General features: G+C 42.4%; 1 protein-coding gene across 1 annotated transcript in view; it reads right to left on the reverse strand.

Annotated features, from left to right (window-relative positions):
* Nucleotides 1-1,350: 1,350 nt before the first annotated feature.
* The window catches only part of LOC139462637 (pneumococcal serine-rich repeat protein-like), a 45,086-nt gene continuing 27,322 nt past the window's right edge, over nt 1,351-19,114 (reverse strand). Inside the window, exons 16-25 of the mRNA XM_071244470.1 lie at nt 16,660-16,775; nt 14,706-14,781; nt 13,885-14,006; nt 12,347-12,419; nt 10,499-10,620; nt 9,214-9,286; nt 6,732-6,862; nt 5,430-5,502; nt 4,007-4,119; nt 1,351-2,031 (exon numbers count right to left, since the gene is read on the reverse strand). Coding sequence (XP_071100571.1) covers nt 1,961-2,031; nt 4,007-4,119; nt 5,430-5,502; nt 6,732-6,862; nt 9,214-9,286; nt 10,499-10,620; nt 12,347-12,419; nt 13,885-14,006; nt 14,706-14,781; nt 16,660-16,775 — 970 coding nt within the window. The 3' untranslated portion in view covers nt 1,351-1,960. The remainder of the gene's footprint in view (nt 2,032-4,006; nt 4,120-5,429; nt 5,503-6,731; nt 6,863-9,213; nt 9,287-10,498; nt 10,621-12,346; nt 12,420-13,884; nt 14,007-14,705; nt 14,782-16,659; nt 16,776-19,114) is intronic.

Here is a 19,114-nt window from a genome sequence, read left to right on the forward strand (position 1 = left end):
GTGTGGGTTCGAATCCCGGACGGGACTCAACCCCAAAAAGTACTAGAATCTGTACTTTACTAAGAAAGTGATATCCCAAATATAACATTTGTTATATCCACATGTTTCCATTTGACCACCGATGCTATTTAAAGCGTATTCTGCAAAACGTATGACGTTTATGCACTGTACACATTGTAACCATGGGAGACGAAACTGGTACACTATTGTGATATATACCACTGTTTTTATCTGCCGAAATAACAAATAACAAGTTGTTTGTGAACTGTACCATTTATATCTGCGGAACAACCAACGTTTAACATCAGTAACTCAACACGTCAATAGAGTACAGAACACGTGAGTTGAATCTTAAAGAAACATGGGAGACCTACATTCGTCAACATCAGTACAGGACCTGTGAAGATCCGGGATAGAATAGGTCTTCAGCAACCCATGGTTGCCGTAAAAGGTGACTATGCTTGCTGTAAGAGGCGACTAATGGGATCGGGTGGTCAGGCTCGCTGACTTGGTTGATGCTTGTCATCGTACACCAGTTGCGTGAGTCGATGCTCATATTATCAATCACTGGATTGTCAAGTCAAGACTCGATTATTTACAGACCGCCGTCATATAGCTCTAATATTGTAGAGTGCGGCTTTAAACAACAAAATAACAAACAAAATAACAAACATGCGTATGGGTGGCTGTCATCGCTAGATTTAAGGCGAGGTTAGAGCTGTCTTTGTTAGTTTGTTTGTTATTTATCCACGGCGGTCTGAACATATTCGAGACCAGACAAACCAGTGATTGATATTATGAGCAATGCTATTATGAGGGGTACGATGACACACAATCAACCAAGTCAACGAACATGACCACCGACCTGTTGACTCCACTGACGTCAGGCACATGTTGTTGCGGACCTGTTCTGACCGACGGTAATCGGGGGTAAAACATGAGTTGCTTTAAATCCTGGAATCAAGCTCTTGCATGAGAAATCCCTGTACAGTCGATAGATTGTGCGTTGAGAAAAGTGTTTATATGACAACTAAGCTTCTGTTTGTCAGTGTTTAGTGCACGTCATACAGAAATGTCATACAAACAAACTTTTTAAGATTCAACTCAATTAGATGTATTGCAAAAACGATGAGAAACCATCCGCGATGATCCAGTGCAGTATATCGTCATTCTATTAGTATAAATACCCTGGACCCAGTCGCTGCCAAAACGTTTTAACCTGATTCCAGTTGCACGACCAATCAAATCATTTTCACGAACGACACTGAGAATCCCGTCCTAAGCTAGGAATAGGAGCGATGGTGGAGAGGGCGACGTCACTTCCGAGACGAATCAATGATGTCGAATGTGGGAGGAAAGCCCGAAGTGATGCAGGTCTTAGACGTTTACCACGTCGGTGAAACCCACGAACATAATCGGGGTGAACCGGGATTCGGACCCACAATTATAGGTTTCTGGCGTGCCCAAGGGACACAACTCTGCACAGCGAATCGCGGCGCTTTAGACGACTGGGCCACCCGTGCCCCCGTATATAATAAGAAGACTACCCATATTGTAAAAATGTACAATTACAAACCTACCACTATTTTCTATAAAATCATTGAGACATAAGTACAGGGTATTTATCATAATAGAATAGATAAAATACTGGATAATCGATGATGGTAAGAGTGAGTGAGTTGGGTTTAACGCGGCTTTTAACAGTATGCCAGTTATATCAGAGCGCGTCTGCTTCATGTGGGAGGAAAGCCCGAAGTGATGCTTGTGTTAGACGTTTACCACTTCGATGACAGAGGCTAGTAAAAAGCATGGTACGGACAAGACAGCTTAGCTTACACATGGCACCAACATTGTATTCGAACGACCAGTGACTATAGTTAAATACGGGTAGACACGATACATATAACGAAAAAAACATATAATGAAGGGTAACAAAAGGACTTCCAGGGGCGTTTGTCCCTCACAGGGTCAAGGTGAGCAAGAACAGCAGTAGCAGTGGTGTCATGGCAAAGGTCACTTGACAAGAGGCACCTGTGGAAGAAAGAATATGAGAAATCAAATTATCCAAACTTTTGAAACTCAATCAACACCGGATTTATCCATGATAATCCATGATTGAAAATGTCAACTTAATATGTCGTCAGTGTGTCATTGAGACGGACTGAAGTAGTGAGTGAGTTGGGTTTAACGCCGCTTTTAACAGTATTCCAGTTATATCACGGCGTGTCAGCTTAATGTGGGAGGGAAGCCCGAAGTAATGCAGGTCTCAGACGTTTACCACTTCGGTGATACCCACGAGCACGGGTATGGTGATGACAGACTCAGAAACATATTCGGGGCGAACCGGGATTCGAACCCACAAACATAGGTTTCTGGCGTGCGCAAGGGACGGACTGAAGTACTTCCGACTCAAGTCTCAGTTCACTCGTGTAATCATGTATGAAAATTTTCCAATATAAGGACATGTTTTCTTTATTTGCAGTTGACACGATATACGGCTTTTCCATTGGACGAGAGGTCGGTCACCTGACCGCGAGATTGACGTTCGTAAGTGTATGAACGACACAATTTGACGTTCATACGTTTTTCACGAGGCCGTGTTCTTGAAATGACGTAAACACTACATCCACATTCCTGGGGAATTCCCTAGCACGAAAACATACATAAGCGCCCTTTCTGATCATTTAGACGCTTTAATCTTGAACTCAGCGTTTTGGTATACATTGGGAAACGTCAGAGTTTGACTGCACGATCGTTCACGAATATCCTCGCTACGACTCATCCTAGTGAACGAAACGAAGAAATGCACATCTAAACTATGGTAGTGTCTAGGCTGGCAGTGATTCTACAGCAATCTACGACTTGACCTTAGTGTCTATTTGACACATCTTTAATCACCTTTCAATGATCGGCCAATTGATCAATGATGACTAAAACATGTAACCGCCATGGGTTCATTAACAACCAACGTTCATACAGTTTGGCCCTCACTCTATGAAGGTTCATACTCCAATTACCTCACTCAAAGTGAAAGTCAGTTCTTAAGTATTATTCCTACAACACTAATCTCGCCTCGATTTACATTTCGTGACACCAAGACTGAACTGTTATCAGGATTACAATTATATTGGCATTATGATGTGAATTGAATATTTGATCAAAATATTGGATAATGAGCATCTATATTCATCGCCTTTATTGACATATAGAATCCCAGATTTCTACTGATTACAATCCTTGGTTTTTCTGCTCAGTGGTAAATGTTTTTGGTTTGGTAGGCATCACTAAGAAGTTGACGGATGACAAGGTAGACACAATTTTATGGATAACAACTTCTTTAATTCTGTAAAAAGCGACGTTTCGGTATAGATCACCAGAATCAAAGAGCACAAAACCTCAACCATTAAATCAGACAGTAAATCAGCCATCTCGGATCATATCAGCAACTGTCCTAATCACAACATCAACTGGGACAACGTCCAAATCCTAATCAACAACCTCCTTGATTTCACTAAAAGAAAACTAACAGAAGCAGTTCACATTCGCCGCCACAAGCTATCAATCAACAGAGATCAAGGCTATTTCATCCCATCCGCCTACTAAGACCTCATCAAGCAATAATCACGTATCCTGTTTAATTGGCTTCATTTGTTGTTACTGTTAATCCTCTGCTGTTAATCCTCCACCTACTATATATATTCTGTACAATGTCCCGTGTGCGAAATAGGCTGCAGTCGGAAAGCGCACGTAAAATCTTCAATATAAGTAAGTAAGTACCCTCATTCAGTCTTGCTGGACAACGGTATAAGGATCTATACCGACGTCGCTTTTTACGGTATTAAAGAAGTTGTTAACCATAAAATTGTGTCTACCGTGGTAAATGTTGATGTTACTTTGGACGTTTTCCCTAAGCTAAGCTACACGTAGTGATACAACCTTGTTATGTTAAATCCCCGTACAATCTCATCTACCCACCCATACATACCGACACATCTCTACGACTTACATCTGGCCTGTATTTTCATGTCGACGTCAGTGGCGATGCTGGTCTTGGTCATGTCGTTACAACCGTTGGTGCCTGTGATATTTCTCAGACAGGTCTTCAGTGTTGAAAGGACACTTTTGGAGATAAAGATGTAACATTGTACTATATTCTCCTGACTACTTTTATCATAGAATAGTAAACTGAATCAAACAAATACATATTCATATCTAACCCACTCAGCCACCGAGGCATCAACAAAAATAAAGTACTAGATTCTGTACTTTACTATGAAATTGATCACTTTGATCACTTTCTAAATAGCATTACGTGTTCATGGTTTTCGCCCATGGGAGCCGTGCTAATTTACACTTCTCAGAGGGGTACACAAAGTACTTGATCTAGACTATTAGTTGTCTGGATTTCATTCCCGATAAGAGGTAAATGAATTGGAAATAAATTAACACACAATGCCATTTAGAAAGTGATCAAATGTAACAATTGTCATATTTAGGGATAACACTTTCTTAGAAAAGTTGAGATTCTAATACTATAATTTTATGGAAGCATCGGTGGCTGAATGGCGATGAGGTGCCTCAATCTTGCAGTGTAGGTTCGAATCCCGGATGGGATCAACCCCAAAAGAGTACGAGAATCTGTACTAAGGAAGTATAATCCTAAAATATAACATTTGTTGAATTGGAAATACATGTTTGGTAAAACTTTGATTATTTGTTTTACCAAAGGAGCATTAAAGGGCATCAAACAAACCCGCATCCAGCCAGCCTGCCCGACGCCAACTACTATGCTGTGTGTGCAGTTAGGAATTGAATACTCTGGAAAGTCAGTATGCCCTTGTCATCCTAACTATCCCAATTGCGTGGATTGATGCTGATGATGTCAATCACTGGGTTGTCTGGTCCAGATTCGATTAGATACAGACCGCCGTATAACCAACATGCGTACAGGTAATTTGGTGGTTGTCGTCGTTAGATTTAAGGCGAGTTCAGAGTTGTGTTTGTTTGTTATTTAACCACGGCGGTCTGAACATATTCTATTCTAGACCAGGCAAACCAGTGATTGATATTGCTAAGTGCGGCGTTACACAACAAACAAACAAAATAATTGATATTTGATATTGTCTTTGGTTGCCTCTATATTACCATATATTATATACGTTTATTATTAGAGGTCTAATAAGAATGACTATATGACCGATTTATATATATTTGCATCACAATCATAACATGACACTGTAAAATCCTAATCTATCTTATTCCCAGAGATAATATTAATTTTCTATTTTAGGCCCAAAAGCAGCCAATGTAATTCGAATCATCTTGATCTCCTTTGCTTGAACCGTACTTCAAATATTCTTTCATGGTCACTATTAACATACATGTGGCCACGTTCACATGTCTGCATTTCACTTTCTTAATATCCTTACTTGCAATATTTACTGCCGCTCGAAGAGTCTCCCTTGGCGGCGGCGATCTCGCATTTGCAAGTGGAAGTTGACTCTGAAAATATAGAACATGTAATTAATAAAACATCATGTCATACGAGTTCGCTTTGATTACATTGCCTCTCTTTTATGATAATAATGATCACCTAATCTTTCAAATAACAATAACTGTCAATTCTTGAAGGCAGACGGACCTTGTTCCATAGATTCTGATGATTTCCCTATAAACTGAAATACAAAGTGTCCACACAAATTGTGTTGTTGAGATTGTCCTGAATTAAACTAAGTTTGTTTCTACTTGATTCATAATTCTTGTCAATGGTCTCCAGATCCTTGGAGTTCACGTCAAGGGATCGTCCTAATAATATTGAGTTATCCTTAAGCCGGGACAAGCAGGGTGACTCTTGAACACGGAACATTGTGTCGATAAGGTGTCATTAGCGAAGACGTTCCATCAACTTGACGGCGTCAACAACATTGACCCTAACTCGACTATCGCTACATGATGACAATAGTCCATTCATATTGCGCATATTTCCTAACCACTCAGGCCCAAAACGCTATTATCACCCCGGTCACTGGATCAGTGTACACTGAACAATAATTATCAGCTCCCTGGGGAGTATACAACCCAAGGTGCCTGTTAGGCGCTAGAACAATCACATTGCCATCACATCCTACCAAGTGCACATTCACTGCCTGGATGAACAGACGCACATTTCGAACAAAGTCACTTGCCCAAAGAGACACCACATGTGTTACATGTGCTTCAGTGTGGGCCAGGACCGAAGCCCTAGAAACTCTCAGGAGCCAAGCTGCAGAACACGGTTACCCATCCAAGGACTCTCCGCGACCGTGTTTTGTGACAGGACAGGACAGTCGAGCTAATATAGTTTGAGTTCACGAGGTTTCATGGCATCATCTAACAGAACTACGGTTGGTCAAGGATATCTCCTACTAAAACCTGCTGACAGTAACATTGTATATGTGTGATAAATACGCTATAACAATATTATCTGTTAAACTCCATTTTTGTTTGTTGTTTAACGCCGCACTCAGCAATAGTCCAGCTAAACGACGGCGGTCTGTAAGTAATCAAGTCTGAACTAGGCAATCCAGTGATTGACATCAATAGCAACGATCAAAGCAATTGGGATACGATGATCAACTAAGTCAGCGATCCTGACCACCCGATCCTCTGTCGCCTCGGACGACAAGTATGGAGTTGCTGAAGACTAATTCTAACACGTATACGGGAAATAATGTTGTAATTGGATTGCCAACCTGGACACTGAGTTACATTGAGTGCGGCCAGTTCATATCCAGCTACTGTTCCAATGATTCGTTTTGCGATGGTGCCGTTACAACCAACAGACCTGGCAGTCGCCAAGCAGCTCAGTTTGTTTTTGTAAGCGCTGTAAAAAAACATGTAGATCTGTGTTAAGATTCCAGTTAACTATCCCAAAGTATCCCAGACTTTGTAATAGTGTTTGTTTGTTTGTTTGTTTGTTGTTTAACGCCGCACTCAACAATATTCCAGCTATATTCTGTAAAGTGAGTGAGTGAGTATGGTTTCACGCCGCTTTTAGCAATATTCCAGCAAAATCACGGCGGGGGACACCAGTAATGGGCTTCACACATTGTACCCATGTCGGGAATCGAACCCGGGCCTTCGGCGCGACGAGCGAACGCTTTTACCACTAGGTTACCCGACCGCCCCTATATATTATATGTTCTGTAAAACATCATGAACACCGTTCCACGCAATTGGCATCGATGACATGCATCAACCAAGTCAGCGAGCCTGACCACCCGATCCCGTTAGTCGCCTCTTACGACAAGCATAGTCGCCTTTTACGGTAAGCATGGGATGCTGAAGAGCTATTCTACCCCGGATCTTCAAGGGTCTTGATTGAGTGCGTGAATAAGTGAGTTTTAACAGTATTCCAGTTACATCAAGGCGTGTCAGCTTAATATGGAGGAAAGCCCGCAGTGATGCAGGTCTCAGACGATTACCACTTCGATGAAACCCACGACCACGGGTATGGTCCTGACAAACCTAGAAACATAATCTGGGCGAACCGGAATTCGAACCCACAATCCCAAGATTTCTGGATGCCGTTGTACAAAACAACCTAAACACTACGATTGGCGTAAGACTATGTTATGGTATGGGAGTTACGATCACCTTAGCATTAAGATCGGTTTGTACAACGGCACCTGGTGTGCCAAAGGGAAGCAACTCTGCATACCGAATTGCGACGCCTCAGACGACCGGGCCACCCGTGCCCTCGATATTAAAAATAAACAACCCACATATATATACATATGTAGTTTAACGCCCCGTCAATTTTACAAAGACTTCACATTTAGTGCCATATCTGTTAACGTTATAACTGGAAATACATGATCATTAGGTACCAGCATACCTGTATCACCCTTCCAGTGATGAGGTTTCCCCTGTCATAAACTCATCTTTATTGGCTTGTTAACATCAACCTATGCAATACATACTACTGTGATGCGAGTGAGTGAGTGAGTATGGTTTTACGTCGCTTTAGCAATATTCCAGCAATATCCAGATCATCGGTGTGACTAGCGAGCGCTTTAGCCACCAAGCTCCCCCACTGCCCTGATGGTGTGGCATTATTCGGGGCTATAAGGTAGGTGCCACTTTGGTAGCATTACTTTTCTCGTTATTGCCATTATTTTCTCGTTGCTTCGATTATTTTCACGTAATTTCGATTATTTTCTCGTTATTTCAAGTTCATTTAAAAAACTCGAAATTTCGATTTTCGTTCTCGTTATGTCGAAATATCGAGAGAAAAATCGTAATTTCGAGAAAATAATTGAAATAACGAGAACACACAAATATTTCACCGAATATTTCTTGTAATGATACATCTGCGATATGAGGTAATAGTGGGCTGTACTGTGGTGATTGCGGTGTGATCGTCTCGTAGTGTTTAAGCCCATTCAAGTCGTAAAATCACATGGAACTGATAATTCAGAGGACATATGAGGTTTAACACGTGTGTGTGTGCGTGCGTGCGTGCGTGCGTGCGTGCGTGGGAACGTGTGTGTGTGCGCTAGTCCGGATTAATGCCTGTTTTATAGTGTCAGCTCACTGAAATACCACGCTGCAGATTTAACACAGCTATCCGGATCAGACACAGTATACACACTCCGAGCCGATCAGCTCATGTATTATCCCCGTAATGCCGAGCGCCAGGCAGAGTAACAACAAGTTCCATCTTTTAATGTATTTTGGTGTGACGAGGCCGATCCATCAGGCTTCCTCCCACTCTCCGGGCTTACGCTCTCTCCACTACACCACAGAGGCAAAGAAAACTTGTGAACTTCACCGAAGAGTCGTCCTCAGAATGTGGGGATTAGGTAATTCAGTTAACGACTAAACTACTGACCGCCTCCGTGGTCTAGTGGTAGAGCGTCCGCCCGGAGAGCGGGAGGTCCGGGGTTCGATCCCTGGAACATCCAAAAGACGTTAAAGATGGTACTTGTTGTTACCCGTCTGGCGCTCGGCATTAAGGGACTCAAACAAGGACTGGTCGGCTCGGAGTCAGTATACTGTGACTGAGTTGGGTATTCATGTTTAACCGGACTTAGTCCGGACAATACAAGCAGCCACACACACACACACACACGCGTGCATGCACGTCGCTATATATGCAACATTGGACGCGACGTTAAACTCCATTTCACCGAGCCTCGCTAAACTATTTTACTGATTACTGCTAATACTCACGTGCACTTTTCTGCATCATTTGTCTGTTGGGCGTTGTCAAATGCGCGCTGGCAAAGGCACGTGTCGTCGAAGGCTGTTGAGATGGTGAGCATAGAATGTAGCTAGTGAGTCACTGATTCTGAACATATTATATATCTTTCACTATTTTACTGTGATTTGCGTCATATTTCACTTATACTTTCAAAATTCATTCTTTTCTCAAGTAATTATTTGGAGGTGATCTTTGAACTTCATTCTCTTTGTTAACTCAGGACAATGAGTGAGTGGGTGTCTTTTGGTTTATGCCACCGTCAGCAATTTTCCTGCTGTATCCCGATGACACGGACATATTCCAGCCTTGCAAACCAGGGATTGAAACATGAGCATTGACCAACCTCATTACCTGAGCCACATGTAAATAAAAATTGTCAATGCAAGAAAATAACCAGCCTAGAATTTCTGCTGACACATTATCCACTTGGCGTAAAGGGCAAAAAACTGTGAGTGAGTGAGTGAGTGAGTGAGTTAGGTTTAACGCCGCTTTAAATTATATAACAGTATTCCAGTTATGTCACGGTGTGTCAGCTTAATGTGGGAGGAAAGCCCGAAGTGATGCAGGTCTAAGACGATTAAACCAGGAGCACGGGTATGGTGCTGACAAACCTAGAAACATAATCGGGGGAACCGGGATTCGAATCCACAATCATAGGTTTCTGGCGTGCCCAAGGGACGCAACTCTGCACAGCGAATCGCGGCGCCTTAGACGACTTTCGTTGGATAGTGGAGATAATGTTCTCTGGCGTTGGCGTTCTATACGTTATCATACTGGTGTTGTTATGCTGCTGCTGATTTCGTTTGTTTGTTTAATTGTTGTTTAAGCCGCACTCAGCAATATTCAAGCTATTTGACGGCGGTCTGTAAATAATCGCGTCTGAACCAGACTTCGATTCACGCAATTGGGATGAAGTTCTTGGACATTTATCACTTTTATGAAACCAACGAGCAAGGGTTGGTGTTTGTTTGATCTTTAACGCAGCACTCAGCAATATTCCAGCTATATGACGGCGGTCTGGGAATAATATAGTCTGGACCAGACAATCTAGTGATTGATATCATGAGCATCGATCTACGCAATTGGGATACGATGACATGCTTCAACCAAGTCAGCGAACCTGACCACCCGATCACGTTAGTCGCCTCTTAAGACAATTATAGTCGCCTTTTATTGCAAGCATGGGTTGCTGAAGACCTATTCTTCCCCGGATCTTCAAGGGTCTGATGATGATGACTAAATTCAAATACGCACTGCACGATGCGATGGACGTGACTGATGTCACAGCGTCAGCGGTCAGAGAGGTGACGTTGTTATCATTACACGTGGAAGTCGCCTCCAATGAATAGAGGCAAGCATATTGGGCCTTGTAGGCACTGGAATGAAACAATTCTGATAAGGATACATGTACAGTAAGCTACGTTTATAACGATAACGCTTATAACGAACTGACGGATATAACGAACGTTTTCTTCCCGAACATTTTCTGTATATGTGATATATATATATATTACCAATTACGGTCATAACGAACTAAAATTAGTGGCCCCTTTGCGTTTGTTATAACCGTAGTTTACTATATGATAATTAGAATGTAGTGTAATACAGAATTCCGTCAAAAACTCATTGCGCATTGCATAGAATGACACAATACACTCTTAAAAAATTAAAGGTTTGGAAATTTGAATAAAAATAATTGTGATTTGGTTGTTGTTCAACGCCGCACTCAGCAATATTTCAGCTAAATTCATATGACGGATTGATGTTATGACTGATATTATGAGCAACGATCCACGCCATCACTAAAGCCACCCAGCCTGACGACCAGTTCCATTTAGCTGCCTCTTATGGACCAGCATCATTCGCCACCACTCGCCCCTTCACGTAACCTGCAAGATGACTTGCCCCCTATCGATGAATGTTATGTGCGAAAATACAAGAAACCAATCAGAATGCGCGTATGATTTCAAGTTCTTCGTCAAAGAATCCCTCAGAAATAATTTTTGATTTTAAATATGTCTTACATCTAAAAACTAACCAAGGACACAGTTAAATATGTTCAATCATACTGTATAATTCCGCACGTCCCAATGTGCTTTACATTGCATCTGAAATATATACAATACATGGGTAAATAATACGTGAACCATTACGCAACTAGTTGACAATAGTTTTAGGTATGCCTGTTTGCGCTTAGACAGAAGACGGTCGCAAAATGGCCATGAGAGAGGCACGAGTCGCCATTCGGCTTGTCCCGGAATAACACGAGTTGGTCAAGAATGGGACCAGCATAAGGAGCTAACCATGCATCATTATGAAGATATCAACACAATGTTTTTAAACAAAGAGTTATAGACTGTTCATCACATGATTGGCATTTCTTCGATTCCATGCATTTTAATTCTCTTTAAATGTGAGCCGTATCTAAGTCAGATAAGTGTTCCATTACAGATACAGCCTTACTTAAATTTCGCAGCGGGTTAAACTCATTTGGACTCCACGATGTTCGCACAGGAATATGCACTTCTTATGATGCTGACGTACGCTTTTTGTATAGAAGGTTTTGTTCTTGAAGATGAGAATCATGTCATATTTATCGTATTAAGATGGGGGAGATACAAACAAAATATTTACTCTGTACTCTCCAAACTAGAGGTGAAATGTAACCTCACGTATGTAATACAGGACATGAATACAATAAACATCTTGAATCGTGAATATCGACACAATGGATTGACATTGTGTTTGAGTGGGTATGATTTCACGCTGCTTTTAGCAATATTCGAGCTACGTATCACGGGACACCAGAAATGGGCTTCACATTTTGTACCCATGTGGGGAATCGAACCCGGGCCTTCGGCGTGACGAGCGAACGCTTTAACCACTAGGCTACCATCCCCCCAGCCCCCCCCACCCCCCCCCACCCCCCACCCCCCCCCCCCCCCCCCCCCGCTACCCCCGTCCCCACCCCCACCCACCCCTGGCCAACATTGTGTTTCATAGTGGTACTTACTTTAAAGTTTGATAGCTGCAATAAATCATTTGTTTGTTTTTTAACTATAAACACATTGATGTGCATTCTTCGTTATACTCTAAACTTACCTGCATTTCTTGGCCTCGGTGGAGATGTCAGCTTTCGCAGCGTTGATCTCACACTGACAGACATCATTGACAGCTGGAAACAATTACGATATAATCATGAGTGAGTTTGGTTTAGGACAGCTTGGTACGGTATTACAGTTATATCACGATATGTCAGCTAAATGTGGGACATCTTGATGAGGTAAGAGAGTTAACTGAGAATTAAAGCCCAGTTTCTACCCTTGCCGAACTAGGCTGGTATTATGGAGTTAGATTTTGGCTGGACTAACGAGTCTATTCATAGTCTATTCAAAATCGTGCAATGAAATCGAAATCCGATTCGTAATCTGTCGAGCATCGATATCTTGATTATTGATCAGATCGTCTTGACTGGGCGCCGCCAGTTTGTTTGAAGCAAATGCAAGTGATAAGAGGGGTGGAATCTGATTGGTCCATAGGAGAAGCACAGAAGGGACACAACTCATAACAGACCAGGACTTCCAGCCTAGTTCGGCAAAGGTGGAAGCTGGACTTTTAAAGCCAGTTAACTCCCTTGCCTCGGGAAGATGAATGTTGGAGAAAATGCCGAAATGGTGCAAGTGGTAAACGGATACCGCAATGGGAAAACTATAGACGCGGATTATTGCCACAATCTACGTAGATGATACTTTAATCTACATAGATGATAATTCTCACATCTACGTGGAAGACAAATCATCTACGTACATAATAAATAAATCTACGTAGAAGAAAGTATCATTTACTATCAAATTATCGACTAAGGTAACAATATTTTCTCGATTAATTGACACTAAGTCCGGGTCAGTTATGTATAACCTTTGGCTTAATTAATTATGACCGCTCGTCACGAAATTGCTGAAACATTGCCGATGTGACGTAAAGCATTAACTCACTCAGTAATGACCGCCTTGTTTGACTTTCTACCTTTCAAAACATGACACAAAAATCTTTATTTCAATGTGTCGAGGTTACAGGAGAATGACACCCGCCACTCTCTTACAACCGTAGTAAAGAGAAGAAATATTTCTGTATCATCCAGGTAGATGTTAAACAAATTTAGACTTTGGCACTAATACGCTTCTATATGAAACCTACAATCAGCATGTTGTTTAAAGTCGCTCGTCACGCCGAAGACCCGGGTTCGATTCCCGACATGGGTACAATGTGTGAAGCCCATTTCTGGTGTCCCCCCGCCGTGATATTGCTGGAATATTGCTAAAAGCGGCGTAAAACCATACTCACTCACTCACTTTACAGAATATAGCTGGAATATTGTTGAGTGCGGCGTTAAACAACAAAGCAACATCAAGATCGATATGCTCTTATATCAGCCTTTGCTACCCAATGAAGGTGTCGTCACAGATAAACAAATATAAATTATATGCAGTTGTCCATCTTTCGTACATCTTCAGCGACTGTCACTATCAAGCAATCACGGGACCATATTGTACACTTACATCAGAATTATCAAATATAACTGACATAGGTCAGTACATTTCAAATGTATATTCGAAGGCTAAATGGGTATATAAACATACAGCAGTTAGCCAAAGTCGACATCCTTGTCTGCACGCCAGCTGCCAGAGTTGCTGCACTGGAAGACCCATCACAGCCCCGAGTTGTCTTCCCTTTGAGGCACGATATGTAAGTCTTGGCAGCGCTGAGAACGTAATGTGTTGAGTGAGGTTTAAGGCAGTGTCTTTTCTATCACTGTGTGTCCCCTTAATGTTGGGGAAAGCCGATCATGACAAAGGCCACAGACATTTTCAATTTGGTGAATCGAGAACGTGTTTCTGTTTTGGTCTAACTGTCAGATCAATTGACAGTATTATGAAACATTACCCACTGCTGTACATGTATCAGAAAATACGTTACGTATAGAAGGCACGGCAAGTGTATGCTCATTTATAAGTATATACCAATTGGGCACCTAGCACAATAAAGGAAGAATTACAGAAGCGATTATAATTTTGTATTAAATATAAATGATGTAAATGTAGGCGACCACAAATATTCCATAATCGTACGAAGTCGACTCCATTGTACAATTGCGACTTTATCATAAGCATGGGTTAATGAATCACTATCAAAAAGTAACGATACCAGGTCTCCACGAAAAGGTTAGCGTGTCCTGCCCCACCGATGACACCCTTCACAAACACATGCAAAGGCAAGTCAATCATTCACCTAAATAAGCACGGGAACATATAGTCAAAATAGGGAATAGCATCGGACATAATTTTTGTCACGTCAAATTTGGAAATGTCCTCCACATGTCTAGTATAAAACTTGGGGAGACTAGCATATTTGATGACAATATCCCTTTCGTTACGACCTTTCGTTACGAATATAAGACTACCTGCAGATTGATGTAGAACTATCATTCGGGTCGGTCTTCCAGAAGCCTTGCTGACAAGCGCAGGTACCCGTGACGCCTACAAGAAAAGCAATAAATATTAAATTGAAATATTTTCATTTATCCACCCTAACATGTTCTCATGAGTCCTCGGCACCATGCAAAGGCTCACTAAACACTTTAAGAATGATGACTTCATAGTTTGTCCTGTGTATCAGCCTTGGGGGTTAGCCTTGTGGTTAAAGCTTTTGTTCGTCTCGCCGAAGGCCCGGGCTCGATTCCCCACATGGTTATACTGTATTAAGCCCATTTCTGGAGTCCCCTGCCGTGATATTGCTGGAACATTGCTAAAAGCGGGGTAAAACCATACTCACCCACTCCCTCACTCACTACAACTAGGTGGAGTACTCTGCACTAGTTGTAGCTGACCTTCGACGTGAGAGATTTAGGTTTAACGCCACTGTGAACAGTATTTCAGTATCACAGCGTGTCAGTATGATGTGGGAGGAAACCCGTAGTGATACATTTCTTGGACGTTTATCACTTTTGTGAAACCAACGAACAAGGGTTGGTATTTGTTTGTTTGTTATTTAACGTCGAACTCAGCAATATTTCAGCTATATGACGGCGGTCTGTAATAATATAGTCTGGACCAGACAATCCAGTGATTGACATCATGAGTATCAATCCACGCAAATTGGGATACGATGACATACATCAACCAAGACAGCCAGCCTGATCACCCGGTCCCGTTACTTGCCTCTTACGACAATCATAGTCGCCTTTTACAGCAAGCATTGGTTGCTGAAGACTTATTCTACCCCGGATCTTCGAGGGTGGCAAGGGTTGGTGAAAACATGGAAACAAAATCAGGGCGAATCTGGGATACAAACCCACGAACCCATGATTTATGGACACACCTCCGCACAGCGAGTTGCGATACCTTGGACAAATGGTCCACCCGTGCACCCAACCTGTACCGGAGCTTAGGAGGCATAACTGCGCATGTGTGTATTAGACTTCACATATACTAATGGTATATACATTTGGCATATACAAAAGCAAGTAAACTTTTTTGTTTTCGTTTGCGATTGGATAAAACAATGCGAGAAAGTCTATTGCATATTTTGAAGATCTAACCATGCCCAATCAAACCTTAAAACAATCTAGTGAGTGACATCATGAGCATCGATCCACGCAATTTGGATCGATGATATGCTTCTACCAAGTCAGCGGGCCTGGCCACCCGATCCCGTTAGTCGCCTTTTACGACATATGTCAAGTATTGTCGTCTTTTACGGCAAGCATGGGTTGCTCAAGACCTATTTTACCCCTGATCTTCATGTGCCCCATGAGGCACTATGATGAAGTTACGTTACAAATGCTACTGAAACGTCTCAGTGTGATTGTATTGTAGAAAGTGGCAATTTGTAAAATGTTCCTGGCCTCATCAGTAAGTTTCAGTAAGTATAAGTGTCACCGCTGTTTGGTCCTTTGCGCCCAGGGGGCACGGGTGGCCCAGTCGTCTGAGGCGCCGAGATTCGCTGTGCAGAGTTGCGTCCCTTGGGCACGATAGAAATTGTGGGTTCGAATCCCGGTTCGCCCCGATTATGTTTCTAGGTTTGTCAGCACCAATCCCGTGCTCGTGGGTTTCACCGAAGTGGTAAACGTCTGAGACCTGCATCACTTCGGGCTTTCCCCCCACATTAAGCTGACACGCCGTGATATAACTGGAATACTGTTTAAAACGGCGTTAAACCCAACTCACTCACTCACTCATTCCTTTACGTCCACCCCCGCATTGTGTGTCATCTTACACCGAAGGCATTGGTCGTAGCTCACAATATCACTGGATTGATTAGTCCAAAGTGGAATGGTTTAAATAGCTGGAATTGTTTTTGAGTGCGGCGTTAAAGAAAAAGCAAGCTTTGAAAAAACACCCTTTCCCCATATGTACCACAAGAGGCGCTTGTAAAGACAGTCTGAATGTCAGCTGCTTGCTCTGTTGTCAATGGGCACCCTGTGTCCGTCGTAGAAGATGTCTCCAGGCATGTCAAATACTTCGCCAGCGCCCTGAAAAAACACGATGGACATGATGAACAAAAGTTTTGTTTGTTTGTTTGTTTGTTTGTTGTTTAACACCGCACGCAGCAATATTCCAGCTATATGACGGCGGTCAGTAATCGAGACTGGACCAGACAATCCAGTGATTGATATCATGAGCATCGATCAACGCCATTGGATGACATGTATCAAGCAAGGCACTGAGCCTGACCACCCGATCCCGTTAGTCGCCTCTTACGACAAGCATGGACGCCTTTTACGGCAAGCCTGGTTGCTGAAGACCTATTCTACCCCGGATCTTGACGGGTCGATGAATACAAGTGATTAGACATGATGTACATAGACTCAGATCTATGTCGGGTCTCTGATAAGTGATGAATTGTTTCTGTCGTTGTAGATTCATAAATCCATTGTTCTGTGACGTTAGTAATATGTAACAAATATTATATTTGGGATAACGCCTTCTTGGTAAAGTACAAATTCGAGTACTTTATTGCGTTTTTTGGTTTGTTTGATGATGTCATCAGGCTCCAACAGACTGTCAGCGAATTGAAGATATCGACTGAGTGAGTGGGTTCATTGAATTTTCTGTCAATTTTGACACTTAAGAGATTGAAACGATTCAGGAAAAACACGGCAAATATGTCGACCTTGCTTTCGAAATGTCACGCTTTTATCCCAAGTACCAAGTTGTCCGACTCTCCATTGTTCTCGGTGACTTAGGTTTGGTACCTCTCGGGTTTTCTTAGAGGAATACAGCCCTTTTGACAATCTGGGCATTGCAGAAGGCTGCAATGTTGGGAATCTTCACATTCTCCGAAACGTTCTGGGTGGGTTTGACTAGGCAGCGCTTCCTGGGAGAAGTCCCATTCACTGTCTGGGCTGCATGTAGAGGGGACAAGGGCCCTGAGCTGATGATGAGCCTAACCACCCTGACAGTCCCAGGATCACCCAAACCCTCTTTGCTGCATTTTTTTAATATTTAATATGTTATTCATAATAATGTCATATATATTGCACTACATTCCCACACCAGACAGGGGCATGGGCAAAGCGCACAAAAGTTGCAAGACTGGCAATCGTGGTTTGCTCTGAGTTCCACACAGAAGCAACAGCATCGCTGAAAGACATGGAGTTGAAGGTCTTAAGCTATGATTTTGGAACTTGTAGCAAGAATAGTTGATTTGAAGGAAGCTTTGAGGAAACAGTTTCATGCACTGTTTGAATCGCGAATGAAAGAAGTTTGACAGAATTGTCTCAAGAACTTTAAACTATTCTACCCCGGATCTTCGCGGGTCGCAAGGGTTGGTGACAAACATGGAAACAAAATCAGGGCGGATCTGGGATACAAACCCACGAACCCATGATTTATGGACACACCTCCGCACAGCGAGTTGCGATACCTTGGACAATGGTCCACCCGTGCACCTAACCTGTACCGGAGCTTAGGAGGCATAACTGCGCATGTGTGTATTAGACTTCACATAAACTAATGGTATATACATTTGGCATATACAAAAGCAAGTAAACTTTTTTGTTTTCAGTTGCGATTGAATAAAAAAAATGCTAGAAAGTCTATTGCATATTTTGAAGATCTAACCATGCCCAATCAAACCTTAAAACAATCCAGTGATTGACATCATGAGCATCGATCCACGCAATTGGGATCGATGATATACTTCTACCAAGTCAGCGAGCCTGGCCACCCGATCCCGTTAGTCGCCTCTTACGACATATGTCAAGTATTGTCGTCTTTTACGGCAAGCATGGGTTACTCAAGACCTATTTTACCCTGATCTTCACGTGCCCCATGAGGCACTATGATGAAGTTGCATTACAAATGCTACTGAAACGTCTGAGTGTGATTATACTGTAGAAAATGACAGTTTGTAAAATGTTCCTGGCCTCATCAGTAAATTTCAGTGAGTTTGTGACTTCACAACTGGTGTAATAATTGATCTTAATGTAGGCTGTATTTCAGCTATATCGGCGGCTGTCTATAGAAGGAAAACTGATGTGATGCAGGTCGTTGAAGTTTACCATTTTGAGTATATGTGTGGTGCTTATAAACCGGGAAACATATTCAGGGGAGTCTGGTTTCCAACCCACGATCACAGCTTTCTGGCATTCCCATTGGTGAGTGAGTGAGTATGGATTTTCGCCGCTTTAAGCAATATTCCAGCAATATCACAGTGGGAGACACAAGAAATAGGCTTCACACATTGTATCCATGTCAGGAATCGAACCCGGGTCTTCGGCGTGACGAGCGAACGCTTTAACCACTAGGCTACCCGACTGCCCCATCATGCCTATGGGACGCAACTCTGTTGAGCGAATCGCGGATCCTC

The sequence above is a fragment of the Haliotis cracherodii genome, unplaced genomic scaffold (genome assembly GCF_022045235.1).
Source record: "Haliotis cracherodii isolate W230 unplaced genomic scaffold, xgHalCrac1.p SCAF_15, whole genome shotgun sequence".
Classification (NCBI taxonomy): domain Eukaryota; kingdom Metazoa; phylum Mollusca; class Gastropoda; order Lepetellida; family Haliotidae; genus Haliotis; species Haliotis cracherodii.